The 24,786-nt window shown below is 40.1% G+C and overlaps 1 protein-coding gene across 1 annotated transcript; it reads left to right on the top strand.

The window, feature by feature from the left end:
* Positions 1–15,952: 15,952 nt before the first annotated feature.
* LOC117656903 (vomeronasal type-2 receptor 26-like) lies at positions 15,953–24,766 on the top strand. Its single transcript, XM_087893320.1, has 3 exons — positions 15,953–16,243; positions 18,446–19,303; positions 24,749–24,766. Exons 1-3 carry the CDS (start codon positions 15,953–15,955, stop codon positions 24,764–24,766), a joined length of 1,167 nt encoding a protein of 388 aa, XP_087749446.1.
* The last annotated feature ends 20 nt before the right edge of the window (positions 24,767–24,786 follow it).

Genomic DNA, 24,786 nt, shown 5'->3' with positions numbered 1-24,786 from the left:
TCAGACATAATTGAACTGAAATAGGTGTGTGTGTGTGTGTGTGTGAGAGAGAGAGAGAGAGAGAGAGAGAGAGAGAGAGAGAGAGAGAGAGAGAGAGAGGGAGAGAGAGAGAGAGAGAGAGAGAGAGAGAGAGAGAGAGGGAGAGGGAGAGGGAGAGGGAGAAGAGAGAGAGAAAGATGATGGAGAGAGATGATAATGGTGATAGATATAGATAGATGATAGATAGTTGGTTGGATGGATGGACGGACGGACGGATAGATAGATAGATAGATAGATAGATAGATAGATAGATAGATAGATAGAATGCAGACTCAGCCTACCAGACATTGAGACACCAGGAAAGACCCTGCAGGATGAGCAGAGACAGCTTTCCATCAGTGAGCAGAGACCAATGGCACCCACTCCCCACCTCTGAGCATGCAGACTCAGCCTGTGAAGGCACAGTTAGTCCTGACCAAACACAGAGCAACCCAGCAGGGCTGTCTCAAACTGTAACAGATAGGATTAATGAGAAAGAACCGGGCTGACGAGAAGGTCACGGACGAGACAGCAAATTGCGATGATTGACAGGTTAACATCATCCCCCACTGATAAGCAGGCTAGGAGGGAGGAAACAGTAGAAATTAAGCCTCCATCATCCAGTATGACAACAGCAAAAACAACACAGCTAATTACAAGTGGGAGACCGCTGGAAGGGCCTATTACGCGCACAATGGCCAAATTGATTAATGGCATATAAAGGCAGAGATCTCTGTAATGGTAGTTTAATACTCTGACAATGTCAGCAGATGGCTGACAAAAGCTTAGTAAAATATTTTTTTAATTTTTTTAAAAATTTGATTTATATGCCGCCCTTCTCCGGAGACTCAGGGCGGCTTACAATGCATTAAGCAATAGCCTTCATACTTTTTGTATATTTATACAAAGTCAGCTTATTGCCCCCACAAACTGGGTCCTCATTTAACCTACCTTAGAAAGGATGGAAGGCTAAGTCAACCTTGAGCCTGGTAAGATTCGAACCTGCAGAAATTGCAGGCAGCTGTGTTAATAACAGGGTGCATTAAACCACTATACTACCAATTATTTTAAAATTTTAAGTTCCGAAGCTCACAGAATTTCTGCTTCTTTATATATATATATGGAGAGAGAGAGGGGGGGGAAAGGGAGAGAGATTAGATAGATAGATAGATAGATAGATAGATAGATAGATAGATGATAGATAGATAGATAGATAGATCAACAGTAACAGAGTTGGAAGGGACCTTGGAGGTTATCTAGTCCAACCCCCTGCTTACATAGGAGACCTGTACTAGGGATTTGAACCACTGAACTATCAACCTTTCTGATCGATAAGCTCAGTGTCTTAGCCACTGAGCCACCTAGTCAGGATATAGTTCGAATCCGAGTACGGGTATGGCTAGCTGATGAGAGCTAAATAGCTTGAAATAGATCTATACTAGTCTCCCTTTATTTCTTTATCAGCAAATATAAATTTGGTATAATATGTGTGTGTGTGTGTGTGTATGTGTGTGTGTGTGTGTGTGTGTGTGATAGATGATAGATAGATGATAGATTGATGTGTGTGTGTACACACATACATGCATATATGCATACATACACAAACACGCACTTCAAATCTGTGTTAATTCCTGACAACTGCTGTATTATTTCCTGCCTAGGAAGTGGTTTGCCATCGCCTGCTTCCTAAGACAGGACTAGAGCTCATTCTTGCAAAAAAACAAAAGGGGGGGGGTGACTCTGGTAAAATATTTGAGTTGCCTTTTTATCCTCAAAGAGATGCAAATGTGTAGAGAATTGTCTCTATATGCTTGTCCTAGATCCTTTCAGAAGCAGTTATGCCCATAAGGCCAAAGTGTTCTGCCTCTATTTCCTCGATAAACAATCCAATAGCAAAGCTCTAAAGAGGGGGAAAATGGTTTTTGGTCTCCCGTTTCTTCTTTTTTTAACAATAGGGAAAGGTACTTGTTTAAATGGTCTTTCAGAAGAGATACAGTACGTCTTAATGTTGAATTTCCTGAAATAAACTTTTGATGTCGTCATTCTAGGAGCGCAGTCTGCGGTACAATTGGTGGCATCTGGAGGGGATGTCAGAAAGCCTGGCGAGTCCCTCCGTCTCTCCTGCCAAGCCGCCGGATTCACCTTCGCTGACCATTGGATGACCTGGGTGAGGCAAGCTCCTGGGAAAAGCTTAGAATGGGTTTTGTATATAGCTACCTCCTCCTCTCCAATATACTATTCGGATAAAGTCAAGGGACGCTTCACCGTCTCCAGGGATGACTCCCGCAGCCAGGTTCATCTGCAAATGAACAGCCTGAAACCAGAGGACACAGCTGTGTATTACTGTGGGAAACTCACAGTGAGAGGAAATGAATATGAAACCAAGCAAAAACATTTTTTTTCCCCTTCTAATAAATTCTCTATCATGCCTCCTCTGTAGAGTTTCCAGAGGATTAACCCTCAAAGAAAAGTGACACGGCAATTTTCATCTCCTACAATTGAAGCTAACGAGGCCGGTCATTTCTAATTACATATTCACCTCAAATCTTCCTTTACTTTGGGCCTCTCTGAAGTGACTTACTCAAAGACAAAACAAACACGGCAGGGCAGGGCAGGGTAGGGCAAGGTAAGGTCTGGTCATCAGAGACCACTGTCAACTTGCAAAGCATCCCTGGCCTGCTCTCGAGTTGCCATAGGCAAAGGAGATGGGAAACTGACGAAGCAGCACAGCAGCCAAAAATAGAACCACATTCCAGCCTTATCTCTCTTAAGGCTGTCTACCAAGGTTACCCACAGAAGCCGGAGGGGAATGATCTCTAAAACCCACGAAATTGCTCCGTTGGTAAATGTGGTTGATGACACACCCTGGGGGGGAGGGGAGAAACAGGGTCATGATTGGGGCATAAATTATGTGGGGTCAGAGTTGGCTTCACTTGGGAACGTACCGACATGAAGTTCCTAATAAATAACTGGATTTCTTCTGAAACTTGGCTGAGGCTCATGATTTAATTAGGGCATATGTCAGAACCCTGACAACTGGACATTTCTGATTACATATTCCCCTCAAATCTTCCTTTCTTTGGGCCTCTCCGAAGTGACTTACTCAGAGACAAAACAAACAGGACAGGACAGGACAGGGCAGGGCAGGGCAGGGCAAGGCAAGGCAAGGCAAGGCAAGGCAAGGCAAGGCAAGGCAAGGCAAGGCAAGGCAAGGCAAGGCAAGGCAAGGCAAGGCAAGGCAAGGCAAGGCAAGGCAAGGCAAGGCAAGGCAAGGCAAGGCAACTTGGAGGGATAGAACATTACTGTCTGATAGATGATAAAGAAATGGCTTGTTTTAATTTTTCAAATTATTGAATCCATTAATCTTACCCATACAGCTGGCAAGGTTTAGAAAATGGGAATTTTCTGCACTGGTCCTAGCTCTTCCCTCAGAGATTAGAGTGGCCCCAATCCTGTGGGTTGGCTGGCTATATTCCTGATCCTGAAGTGTTTAATGTGTTAAGGGCCCCAATTCCTGGGCAGGTATCTTGGTTGCTGCCTCTATAAAGAGAATTATAGAGATCCAGAATAAACCTATTTATTCTGGATGTTTCTTTTTTTAATTGTAGTATTATTTTTAAATGTATATTTTTTGAGTTGTGAGCCACCTAAAGTCATTGACTGAGAAGGGTGGCTATAGAAATTGAATGAATGGATGGACGAATGAAAGAACGAAAGAACGAATGAACATCCTAGTCAGGTTCCTATATTCCTCAAGATTATTGAATGGAATAGTACAGAAGCAATCAGGAATATCTGAACAATGACCACAAAAATGTCCTTTGTGGTAGCCCCTTAATTATTGGAACACTGCTATCATGTCTCCCTTAGTCCTTCTTTTCACTAGGCTAGGCGTACCAAATTCTTCAACCATTCTTCCTATTTTTTAACCTCCAGCTGCTTAATGTTGTTCTTCTTTGCACTCTTTCCAGAGTCCCAATCTCTTTTTTATATGATGGTGACCAAAACTGGTGTGGTCCTATTAGTAAAACTGTTCTAATACTTCACACCAGTGGTGAAATCCAATTTTTTTTTTACTACTGGCAGTTGCTTCCTGGTGTCCTTGGCCTGTTTAACAAATAATAAAATAAAGTTTAGAAAAATGCTTCTCTGGATCAACTGCTCTTTTATCCTGTAGCATATGCAAATATTTTGGCAGTTTCCTCTATAGCCTTGCCATATAGTTTCCCTGCCCAGTTAGCATGAGCTGTTGTGCCTCCAATTTCTTTGTATCAGCAAAGGGAAAATAGAGTAGAAAATGATTCGGTTTCTTCTCTGTTTATCCCTTTTCCAAGGTAATCTAGGTTTGTTCAGCAGGAACGGTGCACCATAACTCTGAATTATTCCAAAACAATTGTTTTACATGCATTATTTGTTCCAGGTGTGCAATTGGTTAAATTGGAGGAGTCTGGAGGGGATGTGAGAAGACCTGGAGAGTCCCTCCACCTCTCCTGCCAAGCCTCTGGATTCACCTTCAGCAGCTACTGGATGGGCTGGATGAGACAGGCTCCAGGGAAAGGCCTGGAATGGGTGGCAATGATTCACTCAACTAGCATTTACTACTCAGACAAAGTCAAGGGACGCATCACCGTCTCCAGGGATGATTCTAATAGTCTGTTGTATCTGCAAATGAACAACCTCAAGCCAGAAGACACAGCACTTTATTACTGTGCAAGAGACACAGTGAGAGGAAGTGAATCTGAAACCAGGCAAAAACTTGTTTCTGTTCCAGGAAACTCTGTTCTCTGCAACCTTCGTTTGGTCTCCAAAGCAGGGGTGAAATGCTCTCAGTTCGGACCGGATCACTCAATCCGGTACTGATGGAGGTGGGTGGTTCGGAGAACCGGTAGCAAAAATCCCTACACCCCCCGCCATGCCCAGATGAACTGCACAATCATCAGAGGCTTTTTTTTTTTACTTTTAAAAGCATTTTTTCTACAATCTCTTCGGCCAAAAAATGCTTTTAAAAGTGTAAAAAAAAAAAAAAAAGCCTCTGATGATCATGCGGCTCAGCTGGGATCGCCAAAGGCTTCTAAAAGAAAAAAAACCTTTTTTTTCTTTTAAATGCTTCTGACAATCCAAGCTGAGTTGCCTGATCGGCAGAGGCTTTTTAGAAAACCTCTGCCGATCAGGCAACTCAGCTGGGATCGTCAGAGACTTTGAAAGCATTTTTTTACAACCTCTTCGCGGAAGAGGTTGTAGAAAAAATGGTTTTAAAAGTAAAAAAAAATTGGTCATGCCCACCCAGTCACATTACCCCCACCACCACCAAGTCACGCCCACAGAACCGGTAGTAACAAATTTTATATTTCACCACTGCTTCAAAGGATAGCATTCAGAAAATGGTAACAGGCTAAAAACTTCTCCCATTCATTCAAGTCGGTGAGCCTTAGGACAGACATTAGAACTATCATTTGAAGGTGAATTGGTAGGGACACTCAAAGCCCTAACCTGAATATATCTTCCCAGGGGAAAGTAGCTCAGGCTTATAATGTCAAATAAGGCAACTCTCTTCTCCACAAGTACACTTTCCAGGAAAATCAAAATTCTCAGCTCAGCCATCTTTAGAAGATCAAGTCAGGAAATGCATGAATGAATGAATCTGGAAACTGTGAGAACTTTTAAGGAGTATCCTCTCTTTCTATATTGCTTGGTCTTGAATGGCTGTGGAACCTACAAATATTAACTTGGAATGGACTGGATAAATACTTAAATTGGGCATTATTTGAAAACAAATGGATTTTAAATTTTAATTAAATGTGACATAATTTAAAAGTTTTAACACTTTCTTAAATTGGCAATATGCGTCTTGGATGTGTGAGGAATTAATTGAGATGTTTAAAAATAGGTGTGAATCACTAAAGGGTAATAAAAAGTCAGAAATAATTGCTGGAACACATAGAACAAGAAATAGGGGAGAAGGTGGCAGAAGAGAGCATAAATGAGGAGCAAGAAAATAATATTGATGGAAAAGGAATTTAATGCAAAAAGCAGTTAGATGATTTCACTGGGATTTACAGGGGCAAAAAAAAAGAGTGGATAGGGGGGAACATCCCCCCAAAAAAAATCAATCAAAGGGCAAAGAGGGAAATAGTGGAAGGAGATTAGGAGAAAACATGGGGAGAACTATTCGAATAATATATCTAAAAGTGAGAAAAAGGTGTCAGAAGAAAAGATATAATAAATAAATAAATAAAAAGGATTATAGAATGGAATAGTACAGAAGCAATCAGGAATAGCTTAACAGTGACCATAAAAATGTATAACCTCTGGAAATATAGCCTTGGTAGTACAGGGGTTTAAGGCATCCTGTTATTAAGCTGGCTATTAAGACCAGTTGCCTGCAATTACTGCACGGTTCGAATCTCGCCAAGGCTCAAGGTTGACTCAGCCTTCCATCCTTTCTAAGGTAGGTAAATTGAGGACCCAGTTGTGGGGGCAATAAGATGACTTTGTATAAATATACAAAAGGATGAAGGCTATTGCTTAGCACATTGTAAGCCGCCCTGAGTCTTCGGAGAAGGGCGGCATATAAATCAATTTTTTTAAAAAAAATGGCACTTAGATTTATATACCACTTCACAGTGCTTTACAGCCCTCTCTAAGCAGTTTACAGAGTCAGCCTATTGCCCCCAACAATCTGGGTCCTCATTTTACCGACCTCGGAAGGATGGAAGGCTAAGTCAACCTTGAGCCGCTCAGAATTGAACTCCTGGAATGAGCAGTGAGTTAGCTCTGCAATACTGCATTCTAACCACTGTGCCACCAGGGCTCCACCACCAGTAAAGAATTTGACCAATCAATCTTAGACCAGCCTATGAACAATTTTATTTGGATAGGACAAGTAGAAAGAGGAAGGACTACATATGCGGCTATAAACTCCTGAATGAAAATTTAGGAGACAGAATTTAAATTTAATCAATCCATCAATCAACAAATGAAAAACTAGGTGCATGAGATCTTTGCGACTGCAAAGTGGTTAATATATAGCATATAAATTTAATCAATCAATCAATGCAAACATGTCAGTACAAGATAAGGGATTCTGCTCAGATCACATAAAATAATTTACTGTATCAACTTCAGAAAAATGACAGAGCTTAGGTGCAGAGATTGACAGAATGATTTGCAAAGCATGGTGATAAATCCAATCAGGTAAAAGGTAAAGGCTTTCCCACACATGTGTGCTAGTCATTTCCAGCTCTAGGGGACGGTGCTCATCTTTGTTTCTAAGCCAAAGAGCGAGTTCTGTATGAAGACATCTCTGTGGTCGTATGGCCAGCATGACTAAATGCCAAAGGCGCATGGAACCCTGTTACCTTTCCACCATAGGTGATCCCTATTTTTCTACTTGCATTTTTAGGTGCTTTTGAACTGCTAGGTTGGCAGAAGCTGGGACAAGTAACAGGAGCTGACTCCGCTATGCAGTACTAGAGTTTTGAACCGCTGAACAGCTGACCTTCTGGTCGACAAGCTCAGTGTCTAAGCCACTGAGCCACCACATCCCTTAAAAAAAAAACCCAACCAACTGCACTGCAAATATTTCTGGCCCATCTTGGTGATTGAGAACAAGGATGGTTTTGAACCTTGGATTTATTTCTATAATTAAGCAGCTGTTTCCTTGCGTCCTTGTCTGTTTAACAACATAATAAAATAAAGTTTAGAAAAATGCATACGTTTCGTTATTGCTGGGTCAACTTGCTCTTTTATCCTGTAGCATATGAAAATATTTTGATACTTTCCTCTATAGCCTTGCCATATAGTTTCCCTGCCCCGGTTAGCATGAGCTGTTGTGCCTCTGATTTCTTTGTATCCACAAAGGGAAAATAGAATAGAAAATGATTCGGTTTCTTCTCTGTTTATCCCTTTTCCAAGGTAATCTAGGTTTGTTCAGCAGGAACGATGCACCATAACTTTGAATTATCACGAAACAATTTTTTTCCGTGCATTATTTGTTCCAGGCGTGCAATTGATCAAATTGGAGGAGTCTGGAGGGGCTGTGAGAAGACCAGGAGAGTCCCTACACCTCTCCTGCCAAACCTCTGGATTCACCTTCAGCAACTATTACATGGCCTGGGTGAGACAGGCTCCAGGGAAAGGACTGGAATGGGTGACCTACATAGGTAAAGGCTCATCTCCTTCCACTTACTACCCAAATAACTTGAAGGGATGCTTCATCATCTCCAGAGATGATTCCAATAGTTTGTTGTATCTGCAAATGAACAACCTCAAGCCAGAAGACACAGCACAGGAAGAGGAAGTGAATCTGAAACCAAGCAAAAACATTTTTTTTTCTCTTCTAATAAATTCTCTATCATGTCTCCTCTGTAGAGTTTCCAGAGGATTAGTCCTCAAAGAAAAGTGAAAAGGCAATTTTCATCTCCTACAATTTAAGCTAATGAGGCTGGTCATTTCTGTTTACATATTGACCTCTAATCTTTCTTTTCTTTGGGCCTCTCCAAAGTGACTTACTCAAAGACAAAACAAACAGGAAAGGACAGGGCAAGGCAAGGCAAGGCAAGGCAAGGCAAGGCAAGGCAAGGCAAGGCAAGGCAAGGCAAGGCAAGGCAAGGCAAGGCAAGGCAAGGCAAGGCAAGGCAAGGCAAGGCAAGGCAAGGCAAGGCAACTTGGAGGGATAGAACATTATTTTCTGATAAAGATGATAAAGAAATGGCTTGTTTTAATTTTTCAAATTATTGAATCCTTCAATCCCATCCATACAGCTGGCAGGGATTAGAAAATGGGAATTTTCTGCACTGGTCCTTGCTCTTCCCTCAGAGGTTAGAGTGGTCCCAATCCTGTGGGTCTTTCCTACTGCTTTAAAAACCTGGCTATATTCCTGAGCCTGAAGTGTTAAATGTGTTCAGGGCCCCAATTCCTGGCTTTACTAACTGGCCAAGTATCTTGGCTGCTGTATATATTTACTAGCCAGACACCAAACTATGTGATTGGGCATGATAAATTGACACTTAATGCCTGAAACTTAATGTAGAATTTGTAAAACTGTAGCATCGGAGCTTGTTAATATAAGGCAGATGGCAGTTGGAACAGAGTTCTTTACAGGTGGGGAGGGGAGTAGAATGTCCAGCTCCTTAGCATCAGAGCATGTTAATATAAGGCAACTGGCAGTTGGAACAGAGTTCTTTACAGTTGGAGGGGGGGAGTAGAATGTCCAGCTCCTTAGCATCAGAACATGTTAATATAAGGCAACTGGCAGTTGGGACAGAGTTCCTTTCAGGTCAGGAGGGGGAATAGAACGTCTAACTCCTTAGCATCAGAGCATGTGAATAAAATACTGTATATGAAATACTAATTATCTGATGGTCATTTCGAAAAATCCTTTCTTAGTGAGCAAAAAAAAATAAATCCTTTCTTAGCCAAGAGGAACATACGTGCGAAATTTCAAGTTTGTAGACTTTACCGTTCCAGAGATTTCATGATGAATGAGTGGTATTTGGCTTCTGGGTGGATTATCTTTTATAGTAGTATTATTTTTAAATGTTTTAGTTGCTGTATATTTTTTGAGTTGTGAGCCACCTAAACTGAAAAGGGTGGTTATAGAAATTGATTGGATGGATGGATGGATGGATGGATGGATGGATGAATGAATGTTCTAGTCAGGTCCTTCTATTCCTCAAGATTATATAATAGAATGGTACAGAAGCAATCAGGAATATTTTAACAGTTACCACAAAAATGTATAAACTCTGAAAATCAGCAAAGAATTTGACCAATTACTCTTAGACCAGCCTATGAACAATTTTATTTGGATAGGACAAGTAGAAAGAGGAAAGACTACATATACGGCTCTAAACTCCTGAATGAAAATTTAGGAGACAGAATATAAATTTAATCCATCCACAAATGAAAATGTGTGTGCATGAGATCTTAGAGAGCCGAGATTGGCAGAACGATTTGCAGAGCATGGTAATAAAACCAGCCAACTGCACTGCAAATATTTCTGGCCCGTCTTGGTGACTGCAGATTGAGAACAAGGATTGCTTTAAACCTTGGATTTATTTCTATAATTAAGCAAACTTTTTCTTGCGTCCTTGGCCTGTTTAACAATATGATAAAATAAAGTGTAGAAAAATGCTTCTCTGGGTCAACTGCTCTTTTATCCTGTAGCATATGCAAATATTTTGGCAGTTTCCTCTATAGCCTTGCCATATAGTTTCCCTGCCCCAGTTAGCATGAGCTGTTGTGCCTCTGATTTCTTTGTATCAGCAAAGGGAAAATAGGGTAGAAAATGATTCGGTTTCTTCTCTGTTTATCCCTTTTTCAAGGTAATCTAGGTTTGTTCAGCAGGAATGATGCATCATAACTTTGAATTATCACGAAACAATTTTTTTACATGCATTATTTGTTCCAGGCGTGCAATTGGTCAAATTGGAGGAGTCTGGAGGGGATGTGAGAAGACCTGGAGAGTCCCTCCACCTCTCCTGCCAAGCCTCTGGATTCACCTTCAGCAGCTACTGGATGGGCTGGGTGAGACAGGCTCCAGGGAAAGGCCTGGAATGGGTGGCAAGGATTTACTCAACTAGCATTTACTACTCAGACAAAGTCAAGGGACGCTTCACCATCTCCAGGGATGATTCTAATAGTCTGTTGTATCTGCAAATGAACAACCTCAAGCCAGAAGACACAGCAGTCTATTACTGTGCAAGAGACACAGTGAGAGGAAGTGAATCTGAAACCAAGCAAAAACATGTTTCTGTTCCAGGACATGCTGTGCTCTCCATTTCTAGTCTGCTCTTGAGTTTACATGGGCAGAAAGTGGGGGGGGGGGGAGAGAACTGACGGAGTAGTTCAGCAACCATGTTCAAAAGCACATTCCACACATACCTTTCTCCAGTGGTGGGATTCAAGTAATTTAACAATCGATTCTCTGCCCTAAGGATTTCTTCCAACAACCAGTTTGCCAAACTGCTCAGAAAGATAACAACCGGTTCTCCTGAAATGGTGCAAACTGGCTGAATCCCATCACTGTCTTCCTCCATGTTTAGATCTCAGATTACCAGAGCCGGCTTGTGAGATGTGTTTTCTACAGCCCGTGAAAGTGCTTCATTGGAGAATGTGATTTATAACAGAGCTTGAGAGGAGGGGGTAAGCAGGGTCAGAGTTGAGCCCTAAATTTGGTGTGGCAGAGTTGACTACACTTGGGTTGTTGCTGACATGTTGCTCCTAATAAATAAGTGGATTTCTTTTGAAACTTGGCTCAAGGCTGATGAGTTAATTAGGGCATTCATTTGAACCCTGACATACAGTTTCCAGGAAAACTAAAATTGTCAGCTCAGCCATATTTAGAAGGTCAAGTCATGAAATGTACCAGGAGATGAACATAGGGACAGTTCAGATCAGTGTATCTCAAACTCAGCAATTTTAAGATGGGTGGACTTCAACTCCTAGATTCCCTCCAGCTTAGTGATGGAAGATTGTGTTGCAAAACTCTGCAAACAGAGGACTACCTTTCAGAAAGGGTGTGATGCTAGTTTGCCTCCTCGTGGTGCACCCTGGATAGCACGGAGGTGTGAACCAAATGACTAGCAACAATTGGCAGTCAGACTACATTAAAGAATTGGCATTAACAACATTTTTCAGTCAGACATCTTTCTAGAACTCCTGGCTCTCTAAATAAATGGCCATGAATAAACAAAATGGCTCCTCGTCCTGAGCTACATTGCACCACCAGCTCTACGAAGGCAAGAAGCCTTAGTGAAGGAGTCCAACAAAATTACAACTTGCTGAACAGCTATCTAACAACTTTGACATCAACACACAGTGGAAAGCCAAATGGGCTGCTGAACACGAAGATACAGGCAGTTACATAGATGACCCTACACAAAAGGTGCCAGATTTTGAACTTCCTCGCCAGAATTGGTCAACTCTGAACAGGATCCGTACCCATCATTCATTCATTCATTCATTCATTCATTCATTCATTCATTCATTCATTCATTCTATTTATTTAATTATTTATTTATTTATTTATTTATTTAATTATTTATTTATTTATTTATTTATTTATTTATTTAGTCAAACACATACAAGATAACAGATATAAGTATAAACATGAATATGAACACAGGAAATGTGGGGCATGAGCCATTGCTGTTTACAAAGATTGAATTGAAGAATGTGTTGAAGAGGTTGGCCTTAATGGCTTCATCATTAGTCTTTCCCATTAGTCCCTTTTAGGGGTGGATGGATCTCAAGTCTTCAGATTTGTTGTTTAGAAAATTATAGAAGGCACGGGTGGATTTTGTGTGTAGAAAGTTCTCCTCTTGTTTTCTGTGGTAATTGGTGCATTCTGCCTTTATCTGGTGGCATAAGGTTTTGTAGCAGTTTTTAAAGTTAGTTATGTAGCCAGTTTTGGGTTTTTTTTGTCAAAGAGATTTTTTTTAGGGTGGTGGGAATGATGAGAAGATTAATAGTAGTACAGACTTAGTATTAATAACTTAGTATTAATAACTTCCTATTGAACAAGGTACTTAGCCAATTCTAGTTTATTATATGTATTCTTAATATCACATGATTATGGTTCAGTTTCTATGAGTATAACTGTCAGGGGCCAGATTTTGTTATATGGTTTGTGAAGTCAGATTCATTCATATATCCTCCACCGTGCTGTAAATTATTCTGTTCAATTGGCTCTTAATCAAGTTTGCTACTTGGCGATTATAATAAAATAAGGAAAAAAGATCTTGACAGCAAAAGTCTGAATAGAAAGATTCAGACTATAGATTTCAGTGAAAACAAATTATAACTTTTATCAGAGCTATTTTTATTATTTTATTATATTTTTAATTTTATTTAATTTAATTGTTTTTATTTTATTTTATATTTTTAATTTTATTATCATATCGTATTATTATTTTATTATTTATTTTATTATTATTTTATTTGGTTTGTTTTTTTAATTTAATTTAATTATTTTATTTTAATTTAATATTTTATTTTATTATTTTTAAATTAATTTTAGAGAAAAAAACTACAACTGAGTAATGCATAAGATGGAGAAGATCTCTCTAGCCACCATGATTTTTTTTCTTGGTACTTAGGTATGTATGTCAAAATAAAGGAGACTAACTGCAGAAGGCCAACATGCTGAAGGAGATGAACCTGACTTCGTCAAAATGATCAGGTGGATTATGAACCTGGAAAACCACAAAATGAAGCTGCCAAATGAAAAGAGGACTGGATAGGACAGGACACTATAGAAACATAAACATTGACCAGTGGTGGGTTGCTACCAGTTCGCCCTGGGTCAAGCGAACCTGTAGCGGCGGCGGCAGGTAGTGGCACACGCATGCACAAGTGAACCGGTAGCAAACTAAATTGAAACACGCTATTGACATTGACCCTTCGTTGCATTGAAGAATTGATTATTTCGTTATTGAGTACATGTCTAAATTAGGGAATGGAGGCAACATTGACAGCCATGCCATAAACATGTTTGCTTGAAAAGAAGATCAGGAGGAGTAGAGTTGACATGTCTTTTTCCCCCATTCCACTTCCTCATATCGGGACCTGGCTTTCTGAACACAAGAAATTAAAAAGACGTTTTCAGATTTTGCTTATTTGCTTCTGAAAGACAGCGAGCATCTGAGAGAGATGGGCCAATTACTATAATTAGAAATATTCCACTGGGTAACAATTAGTATTGGGATACTAACTGAGTGTTATTATTCCTCACCCCCCTCCCTTCCAGATCTGAATTGAAGTCACTTCTGCTCCTTCATGGCCAACAAGCAAAAATAAGATTTCAGACAATGTTCCTGATTGACCCCAACATCTACTCTTTTTTCTCCCTGTCCATTTTCCCCTTTTTTGTCACACATTCCTTCTATTTTACAACCCTGCCACCTGCCTTTTCCTGATTTGTTGTTTATCCAATAAACACGGTGGATATCTGAAGGACCAATAAAAATGGTTTATAATGATAATGAAGTGATACACTTGGCAAGACAGGAGATAATTACAGGGTAAAATGTATTTTCTTTCTGAAACTGAGAGCTTGATGCCTGACTAAAACGGGTAATAAACTCTACTGTGGGTGTCATTTAATGCTACTGGGTTAGGAACAGATTCTCCATTTTAACGGTTAAGAATGTTATCTCTTTCTTGTGCAGTTGTGAGATCAAAACTGTACAATGTGCTTGACCTTTATGATCGAATGTTGTAATAATTCTCTTGACATTCATGATGCTGAGTTTAGTTAAATTGCAGCTCCTGAGCAGAATAGCAGAGTTGGAAGGGACCTTGGAGGTCTTCTAGTCCAACCTGCTACTCAGGCAGATTGATCACAGGAGAAACTCCGCTTACGAAGAATCCTCCCTCTCAGATATCATAAGCCAATTCAAAAGTCTTTCTACAGCATGTTAGCTACTTAAAATGAAGTGCCCCACGACAATTCCTTTCCCCGTTCCTCACGAGCGGTATCAATCTGGTGATCTCTTCATAGGGGGAATGCTGTCTCAGATAATGTATATTTTAAGTGAAGTTGACTACATGCAACACCCCTTGCAGGAGCTAAGTTTTGATCTTCCAGTGTAAGGAGTTTTATTTTCAATTCAACCTTTGTAATATAAAAATGGGTTTCAGCCACAGTTTACTCACAGTGTTGAAGGAATTACAATGATAGAATAGAATAGAATAGAATAGAATAGAATAGAATAGAATAGAATAGAATGGAATGGAATGGAATGGAATGGAATGGAATGGAGTGGAGTGGAGTGGAGTGGAGTGGAGTGGAGTGGAGTGGAGTTCTTTATTGGCCAAATGTGATTGGACACACAAAGAATTTGTTTTAGGTGTATGTGCTGTCAGTGTACATAACGAGAATAAAATATATTCATTGAGAATAAAAAGATACAACATTTAGTGATAGTCAAGGTTACTAATAAGCTATCAAATCGTACTAGCAAACAAATAAAAACAATATAATTGTAAAGATACAAGCAACATGGTAGTAGTAATAAGTGGGAAGAGATAGATACTAGTAAGGAAGAAAAGAATAGTAGTAATACAGTCTTAATATTGTGTTGTGGGAATTAGTTGTTAAGCAGAGTGATGGCATTTGGGAAAAAACTGTCCTTGTGTCCTTGTTTTGGTATAGTGTCATTTTGAGGGTAGAAGTTGAAACAATTGATGTCCAGAATGTGACAAGTCTGTAGATATTTTCACTTTTTTGACTTGTGCAGCATACAAGTCCTCAAAGGAAGGCAGGTTGGTAGCTATTTTTTCTGCAGTTCTAATTATTTTTTGAAGTCTGTGTCTGTCTTGTTGGGTTGCAGAGCCAAACCAGACAGTTATGGAGGTGCAGATGACAGATTCAATCATTCTTATTATTATAATAATGATTAAATGGTGGCGATGGAAAAGATCGTCATGATTAACTCCATAGAAGGAATGGCTGAAGGCACAGTGAAAGGACTGAACTCAACATTTCTCCATATTTTTGAGAAGTCGTTTTTTTCTGATTCTTATTGAAAATTATTATTACATGGAGCTGCCCTTGACAGTATGAAGAAAGTGGTTTGGGCAGAGGATTCTGTTTTCATTGTTTCCAGAATTCTGATTGTATAATATTCATTTGCATGTATAGTCATGGTTTAGATATCATACCAAACTGGTTTATTATTCTGCTGCAAACATTTTGTAAGAAACATATTACAGTAATAGATTACACCATTACATGAATGTAAAATAAGGTGAGTTCTCAGAGGTAGAAATAATTGGAAAGCATAAAATTGGGCAGAGTGTCTTTATTTTACTTTAGAATGGAAATATAAAGTTGGACTGGAAGAGAGTTCAAACAAACAAGCATTTGTTTTGTATAGTAGAAAGACGAACGCTACTAAAACTGCAATATATTTCTGTGTTGATACATAGCATGATCACTAAGTTCTACCAGCATCTGCTAGCCTTGGTCTTTGCTGTAAATGAGATCAATAAGGATACCCACATTTTGCCCAATGCCACCCTTGGATGCCATATTTATGACAGCTATTATGATGCAAGGTCGGTCTATCGCAATATCTTGGATCTGCTTTCCAAAGCTGACCGGTTTGTCCCCAACTTCCAATGTGGGATGGAGAAAAATGTCATAGCTGTCATTGGAGGGATTGGCCATGATGTTTCCATGGGCATGGCAGACCTCTTGAGCCTCTACAAAATCCCACAGGTAAAACATTTCGATAAAGGCAATTGTTTGTAGCTCACGGTTGAAATGAGGAGTCCTTGGTGCTCGCTGAGCTTGGTTGTTTTCTTGCAGGAGTTTCATTAACCAAACTAGGTATCATCATCAGTGCTAGAGACGATGTTGCCTAGTTTGGGTAATGAAACCAAGCTCAGAGTGCACCAGGGTTCCCTCAAAACATTTCAAAGGCAGCTGGGTATTTCCCCATGCCTCCTGTTTCCTCTTTCTCTTAGCATTGGGGCAGGGGTGAAATACAGCAGGTTCTAACAAGTTCTGGAAAACCTGTAGCGGAAATTTTGAGTAGTTCAGAGAACCGGCAAATACCACCTGTGGCTGGGCCCAGAGTGGGGTGGGGATGGAGATTGTGCAATATCCTTCCCCCAGGAGTAGGGAGGGAATGGAGATTTTGCAGTATCCTTCCCCTGGAGAGGGGTGGGAATGGAAATTTTGCAAAAACCTTCCCCTGCCACGCCTATCAAGCCAAGCTCACAGAATCGGTAGGGAAAAATTTTGGATTTCACCCCTGCATTGGGGGCAATATGCTGATTCTGTAAACCGCTTAGAGAGGGCTGTAAAAGCACTGTGAAGGGATATCTAAATCTAAGTGCTATTGCTATTCCCAAACTTCTTGTGGCAGAATTATGGGGGCATATCTGAATGAAAAAGGAATTAATTACCACACTCATATCTAAAGAGCCGAGTAGTCATTCCATCTCCTTTGCTAACATTTTAAAGACTCTACAGTGTTTAACATTTCAGATTGGCCAACTGCTTCATCTGTTGCCTTCTAGGCTACAGTCAACTACAAAATTGTTGAGTGAGCCCCTCTTTTTCTGTTTGTGCTTCCATATGGGTCATTTCCACTCTCAGTTTCATACTTATGTGCATCTCCCGGTCTCTTTCATGTCTTCTTTTCAGCTTTATTTACAATGACTTCTCTTTGACTGCACTAGAGGAGTCAAAAATACTTCTCATTTCCTCTGTTCAGTATACCTGAAGTTACACCTGCTTCAGTAATATGGCCCCCTTATACAGTCTGAGAGTAATATAAGGCTATTTCTATGGGTCTCCAGACCCATAGAAATACCCTAATAGAGCTTTCTCTTCTATGTTAATGCTACTCATTTTTTTAACAATGGGCAGGCAAGTGCCTGATATTAGGAAAAATCTATAGATTGACACAGAGTGGTGCAGTGGCCTAGAGGTGGAGCTCTCACCTCACAATCAGGAAGCTGTGAGTTTGATCCTAGGTAGAGGTGGCTATTTCTCTCTCTGGGCAGAATGAGAATATATCTGCTGAATAAAACTGCATTGGCGACAGGATGTATCTTAGTGATACAGTAAAAAGAAACCAACATACTGTTCAGATCAATCAGCACTGTGCAAATATTAAACTCAACATATTTGGAAAGGGAATATATTAGACTCATGGCAAGAGATCTAACTAATATATTAAAAAGTATATTGTAAAAAACTAAATCATACTTTTTATATGAAGGGAGCCTATAGAGATCATTCTACTAATTTCCTAAAGTCAGTGACGTATATCAACATTCATTTCACATATCAATTTGTCTCTCAGGATATTCATGATCAATGACTATGGAATTTAGTCGTTAAGTGATAAGGGGAGAGAGTGTGTGCAAAATTTAAACATTAAAAGTTCAACATGTTAGGTATACGGGATCAAACATACCTCAAAACTAGAGACAGGAAAATTAGTTCTCTGCTTGTGGTAAATAACTAGAGGTCATTTTTTAACTTTACTAAATTCAGATTTCCCCCCTCCCCCATTATGTTCATTTTCACTAAGCACATGAACTATGAACTAAAATGGTTGCCAGCACGCTATGCATAACAAGGCACCTATTGAAAATCATCCACCGGTCCAGTGACTTTCTTTTTTGTTTATTTATTTTATTTATAAAACATGTACGAGATAACAGAAATAAGTATAAACATGGATATTAATACAGGAAATCGATATGAATAAATGGGGACAGTAGGACAAGGACGGAAGGCAGGCTGGTACACTTATGCATGCCCCTTACAGACATCTTAGGAATGGGGTGACGTCAACAGTAGACAGTTTAAGGTTAAAGTTTTGGAGGTATGAGGATGTAACAACAGAGTCAAGTAGTGCATTGTTGTTGACTTCTATATTTTTATTTCTTTGGTTTTTTGTAGATTACCTATGGCTCTTTTGTCCCAGAAAAGACATATAAAACTCCTTCCTTTTACCGCATTGTCCCTAATGAAGCCCATCAAGTTTTGGGGATGATCCAAGTATTACAACATTTCGGATGGACTTGGGTTGGCCTCTTCATTGTAGACGATAACAGTGGAACGCTTTTCCTGCAAAGCTTGCAGGTCTTGTTTTCCAAGAACGGGATCTGTTCAGCTTTTATCGAAAGACCTCCGAAACAAGCTTTTATTTACAAGTACGAAGACACATTGGAGACGGCTGAAAAATATAACCTACACATGATGCAAGGAAAAGCAAATGTCTTTATCGTTTATGGAGAAACGAGTTCCTTTATTTGGTTGACCTTAATGATAGAAACAGTCAGTAGTCTACCTGAAGAACTTATTCCTGGTGGGAAAGTATGGGTCACGACCGCTCAGATTGATTTTGCATTAATGAGTTTCCAGCAAGGCTGGCGTTTGCAAAAGTTTGGGGGAGCCATTTCTCTGACAGTTCAGTCCAACGAAGTTCAGGGGTTCCATACATTTCTTCAGAGGCTTCAACCATTTGAGACGCAAGGAGATATCTTTCTCAAGGATTTTTGGGAACAAACGTTTGGGTGTCTTTTCACAAATTCCACTGGAACATTGAACGTCAATAAGACATGTACTGGAGAGGAAAAGCTGGAGCGTCTTCCTAGTTCCTTTTTTGAAATGGCCATGGCTGCTCATAGTTACAGTATTTATAATGCCATCTATGCTGCGGCACATGCTCTACATAAAATTTCTTCAACTCAGCTGAAAAGGAAAACAAAGATGGATCACCAAGATTTTAGTCTTCAGAAACTAAAGCCCTGGCAGGTAATTTTTCTTCTGTTGAATTAATTAAGTGGTACTAAGATATCAAAAGGGACGCAGTGGCTCTGTGGCTAAGACACTGAGCTTGTCGATCAGAAGATCGGCAGTTCAGCGTTTCGAATCCCTAGCGCTGAGTAATGGAGTGAGCTCCCATTACTTGTCCCAGCTTCTGCCAACCTAGCAATTCGAAAACATAAAAAATGCAAGTAGAAAAATAGGGACCACCTTTGGTGGGAAGGTAACAGTGCTCCATGTGTCTTTGGCATTTAGTCATGCCGGCCACATGACCATGGAGACATCTTCGGACAGTGCTGGTTCTTGAAATGGAGATGAGCACTGCCGGAAATAACTAGCACACATTTGCGGGGGAACCTTTACCTTAAGATATCAGAATAACAGAATAACAGAGTTGGAGATCTTCTAATCCAACCTCCTGCTTAAGCAGGAAACCCTATGCCATTTTAGACTAATGGTTGCCAAATCTTTTCTTAAAAGCCTCTAGTGTTGGAGCACCCATAATTTCTGAAGGCAAAGCTGTTCCACTGGTTGATTGTTCTTACTGTCAGGCAATTTCTCCTTAGTTCTAAGTTGGTTCTGTTCTTGATTGGCTTCTATTTTTGGTTCCAAAATCTCAGGGGCTGCCACAAAGAAGAGGGATTCAAGCTTTTCTCCAAAGCACCTGAGGGCAGGACAAGAAGCAATGGGTGAAAACTAATCAAGGAGAGAAGTAACCTAGAACTAAGGAGAAATTTCCTGACAGTTAGAACAATTCATCAGTGGAACAACTTGCCTCCAGAAGTTGTAAATGTTCCAACACTGGAAGTTTTTAAGAAAATATTAGATAACCATTTGTCTGAAGTGAAGTAGAACTCTCCTGCCTAAGCAGGGGGTTGGACTAAAAGACCTCCAAGGTCCCTTCAAACTCTGTTATTCTATTCTATTCTATTCTATTCTATTCTATTCTATTCTATTCTATTCTATTCTATTCTATTCTATTCTATTCTATTCTATTCTATTCTATTCTATTCTATTCTATTCCATCCATTGCTTGTCTTGCCTTCAGGTGTTTTGGAGAATATGTTGACCCTCTCTTCTTTGTGGCAGCCCCTCAAATATTGGAACACTGCTATCATGTCACCTCTAGTCATCCATATCAAGGATGAGATGATGTAATCTCCATAGGAACTGAAAATAATTTATTCTTATAGAAATCTTCTGTAAGATATGAATAGTGGATGTAGATTTACAGTGCTTACTTTTTATATTAATAATTTATTGGTTGTCTGTTGTATCCTTTATTCAGAGGCTTTTCTTTATTCAGGTCAGATGCACCTTCAAATTATAGACATAAAACATTCAACACTGAGCAAGCACAATAGGTATAAAACAGGTTGTAGAAATATAGCATGTGTAAAAAATACGCAAAATAAATAGGATTAAAAATAAATGACATTCTCCCAGTATCAGGCCACAAGGACAGTATTTTCTTTTGCCAGCATAAGGTCTTCCTCCATACCTGTTAAAGGACATTATATGCAGCATAACATATGTGAGATGGATGGTTCTTCTCCACATTCAAACAAAGAGTGTCTTCTACAGGGAAGTCCCATTTTCTTAGATTGTCCTTTGAACTTCCTATCTCAGCACACGGTCCCATTCAGAAGCTAACGGTAACATAATGTCCCTTCCACCAATTTATCCTAACAACAAGCAGCTCTATGACGTTGCTCAGGCTGACGCACACCCTCAGTCACCCAATGTGCTTCCAAGGGTTCAAGTAAATCAGGTTTCTCTGAGTTTTGTTCCAAAGTTTAATCATGTAGGACCCCGACTTGTCTTCAAAACAGTGGTGGAATGCTGCCAGTTTAACAACTGGTTTGGTGAGCAGTGCTAAAAATAGAGCATTTAGAAACTCAGCTGTTTACCTTCCAAGTCAGCAATGGTAGCTAGAACAGCGAGGGGGGAAATAAGATGTGCTGCACAATTGAGATGAGTTACAAAGCAGGACAGGATAAAATGGGGCAGGTGGGTAGGGCCAACTGATTGTCGGCGCTACCAGTTCGCCCAAACCAGTTCGAGCCAGCTGAATACCACCTCTGCTTCAAAAGTACTGAAGTCCAATAGCACAATAGCAGGTTATAAAGGACAGGATAAAACGGGGCAGGTGGGTAGGGCCAACTGATTGTCGGCGCTACCAGTTCGCCCAAACCAGTTCGAACCAGCTGAATACCACCTCTGCTTCAAAAGTACTGAAGTCCAATAGCACGATAGCAGGTTACCTTTCATGGACCTACAGAATGTAATGTGGGAACTTAATCCGGTCTCTGAGAAATAAAAGTTTAATCCACAATTAATTCATGTGAAGATTACTGCATCTTACAATGTACAGAATATCAACAACAATAAAGAAGGTATCTAAGCTACATATATATTTTTAAAGGAAAAAAAAAAAACACTGCCACACAGAAAACCAAAGGTGAACTAAACTTTTCCCCCTGCTTATAACTAGCTTCATCAATTTCTTCAAGATCTTTCATTCAACAATTCTGCTGGAGATACTATATTCCTGGATAAACATGGAGAAATGCCAACTGGTCTTGAAATTACTAATTTGGTTGTCTTCCCAAACAACTCCTTCCACAGGCTTAAAATTGGACGGGTAAATCCTTACATTTCTGATGGGAGATATTTAACTATAGAGGAGGATAAGATTGTTTGGCACCCAGGATTTAACCAGGTGAAGTATAGTAGATGTCAGCCCTAGGGGCAGCCATCTTTTCTTTTGGATCTTAATTTTATTAGCATCACATTTAGGACTAGAATCACATTTAGGAAGATAGAAAGCCATTGATGCAGCTATAAATTGATTAAAATATAGCAGAATACAAGGTTTGTAAAGTTGTGATTTTATGGATTTGTCTGATGCATTTGGCTCCATGGTTATCTAGTTATCTATGATTTATATTTATTTATTTTATTTATTTTACTTCAAATTTATATACCGCCCTTCTCCCTAGGGACTCAGGGCGGTGTACAGCCAAATAAAAACACATAATAAATACATTAAGAACAGATTAAAAGGAAATATCTCAATTTGGCCCAAAATTTAAAAAGACAAACAAATTTAAAATCATTTAAAGGATTTGTTAGGCCAGCCCGGCTTGTTGGAAAAGGTAAGTTTTAAGGGCACGGCGGAAGGCACGGAGGTCATGGATTCTCCTTATCTCTGGGGGCAGCTGATTCCAGAGGGTGGGAGCCCCCCACAGAGAAGGCCCTCCCCCTGGGGGTCACCAGCCTGCATTGCTTGGCTGATGGCACCCCGAGGAGGCCCTCTCTGTGGGAGCGCACGGGTCGATGGGAGGTCGTCTATGGCAGAAGGCGGTCTCGAAGATAACTAGGTCATATGCCATGGAGCGCTTTAAAGGTGGTAACCAACACCTTGAAGCGCACCCAGAAGACCACTGGGAGCCAGTGCAGCTCACGCAGGAGCGGTGTTATGCGGGAGCGCCATGCAGCTCCCATAATTACCCGCGCGGCCGCATTCTGGACCAGTTGGAGATATAGGTTTATCTTTCTTAATTCATTAAAAGAATCCACCATTGTTAAGAAAAAGAATATTAGAATAAAGTATAGAAATTATGTGCTAAAAATCATAGAATGGTTTGTATATCTATTTCAGAGGTGGGATTCGCTTACCTTCCCTACCGGTTCGCAAATGTAAGCGTGCGCGCGCACGACCTTTGCGCATGTGCATAGCCTTCCGCGCATGTGCAGTGGAGCCTCCCACAGTCGCCACTACTGGCTCTCCTGAACCAGACAGAACCAGCTGAATCCCACCTCTGATCTAGTTCCATCTGTAGCTACTGTATATCTGCTCAGCTGATAATAACTGTCTGAAGGTTGCATCACAGAGCTACTGAATAACTAAAAAAATGGAATACTATTCTTCTTCATCATTGGCCAGTCCTGAAATCCCTTTTTTTTCTATGGATAGATACGGCCTGTTTCTGTGTGCAACCCTTCCTGTCTTCCTGGTTTTTGGAAAGAAAAGAAAGAAGGAGAGAAATTTTGTTGTTTCAACTGTGTTCCATGCCCAGAAGGGAAGATTTCAAACCAGAAAGGTATGCAATTTCTAAATATAGATAGCCTCCCCTTTCTACTCTTCCAAAAAAAAAAAAATGCCTACTTCTTTATAAGTTTTCAACTGGGATGATTAGGGGACTGGAGACTAAAACATATGAAGAATGGGATTTGAACCGCTGAACTGCCGACCTTCTGATCGACAAGTTCAGTGTTTTAGCCACTGAGCCACCGTGTCCCTTACATGACCATGAGGATGCTCCAAAGGTCATTAAATGTGAAAAACTGTCACAAATCACTTTTTTCAGTGCCATTGTAACTTTGAGCAATCATTAAATGAACTGTTGTAAGTCTGTATAGCAAATGTTTGGGTTGATGAAGGACCAGCCAATGGAGGAAGAACCAGAAAATGTATGATTTCTTGTTGTTTTCCTCAGATATGAATGACTGCTTCAAATGTCCAGAGGATCAATATCCAAGCAGACAGCATGACCACTGCGTTCTCAAAACTATAATTTTCCTATCTTATCAAGATCCCCTAGGAGCTTGTTTAGCATTTCTTGCTCTATTTTTTTCCCTTCTCATACTTTTCTTGCTAGGAATTTTCATCAAGCACAGAGATACTCCAATTGTCAAAGCGAACAATAGAGAACTCACTTACACCCTCCTTGGATTCCTCCTTCTTTGTTTTCTCTGCTCTTTTTTATTTATTGGACAACCCGGGACAATAACCTGTCTATTCCAGCAAGCAGCTTTTGGCTTCGTATTCTCAGCAGTGGTTTCTTGCATCTTGGCCAAAAACATCACAGTCATTGTGGCTTTCATGGCCACCAAACCAGGCTCCAGCTTGAGAAAGTGGATGGGAAAAAAATTGGGCAGATGTATCATTCTTTCTTGCTCCCTTTTTCAAGCAACTATCTGTGTAGTATGGTTGGTCATCTCTCCTCCTTTCCCAGATCTGGACCATAACACTCTAATCACTGAAATTATAGCTGAATGCAATGAAGGTTCTTCCAACATGTTTTATCTTGTCTTGGGTTACTTGGGCCTTTTGTCCATCATCAGTTTCATGGTGGCTTTCCAAACTAGGAAGTTGCCGGATAACTTCAATGAAGCCAAGTTTATCACCTTCAGCATGCTGATTTTTTGTGCTGTTTGGTTTTCCTTCATTCCAGCCTACCTGAGCATCAAAGGGAAGTATATGATAGCTGTGGAGATCTTCTCCATTTTAGCTTCCACTTTTGGACTACTGGGTTGTATATTTTTCCCCAAATTTTACATTATTGTGCTGAGACCTGAGTTGAATTCCAAGGAGCACTTAATAAAAACAAAGACTTAAAAATTATTCATTTGTGTCTCTTTTGTCAGCTTGGGAAGCCATATTAACACCAGAAGCTTCCACGCTG

Source organism: Pantherophis guttatus, chromosome 4 (assembly GCF_059756535.1).
Source record: "Pantherophis guttatus breed Tessera chromosome 4, ASM5975653v1, whole genome shotgun sequence".
NCBI lineage: Eukaryota > Metazoa > Chordata > Lepidosauria > Squamata > Colubridae > Pantherophis > Pantherophis guttatus.
This window is presented reverse-complemented; position numbering and strand designations above follow the sequence as displayed.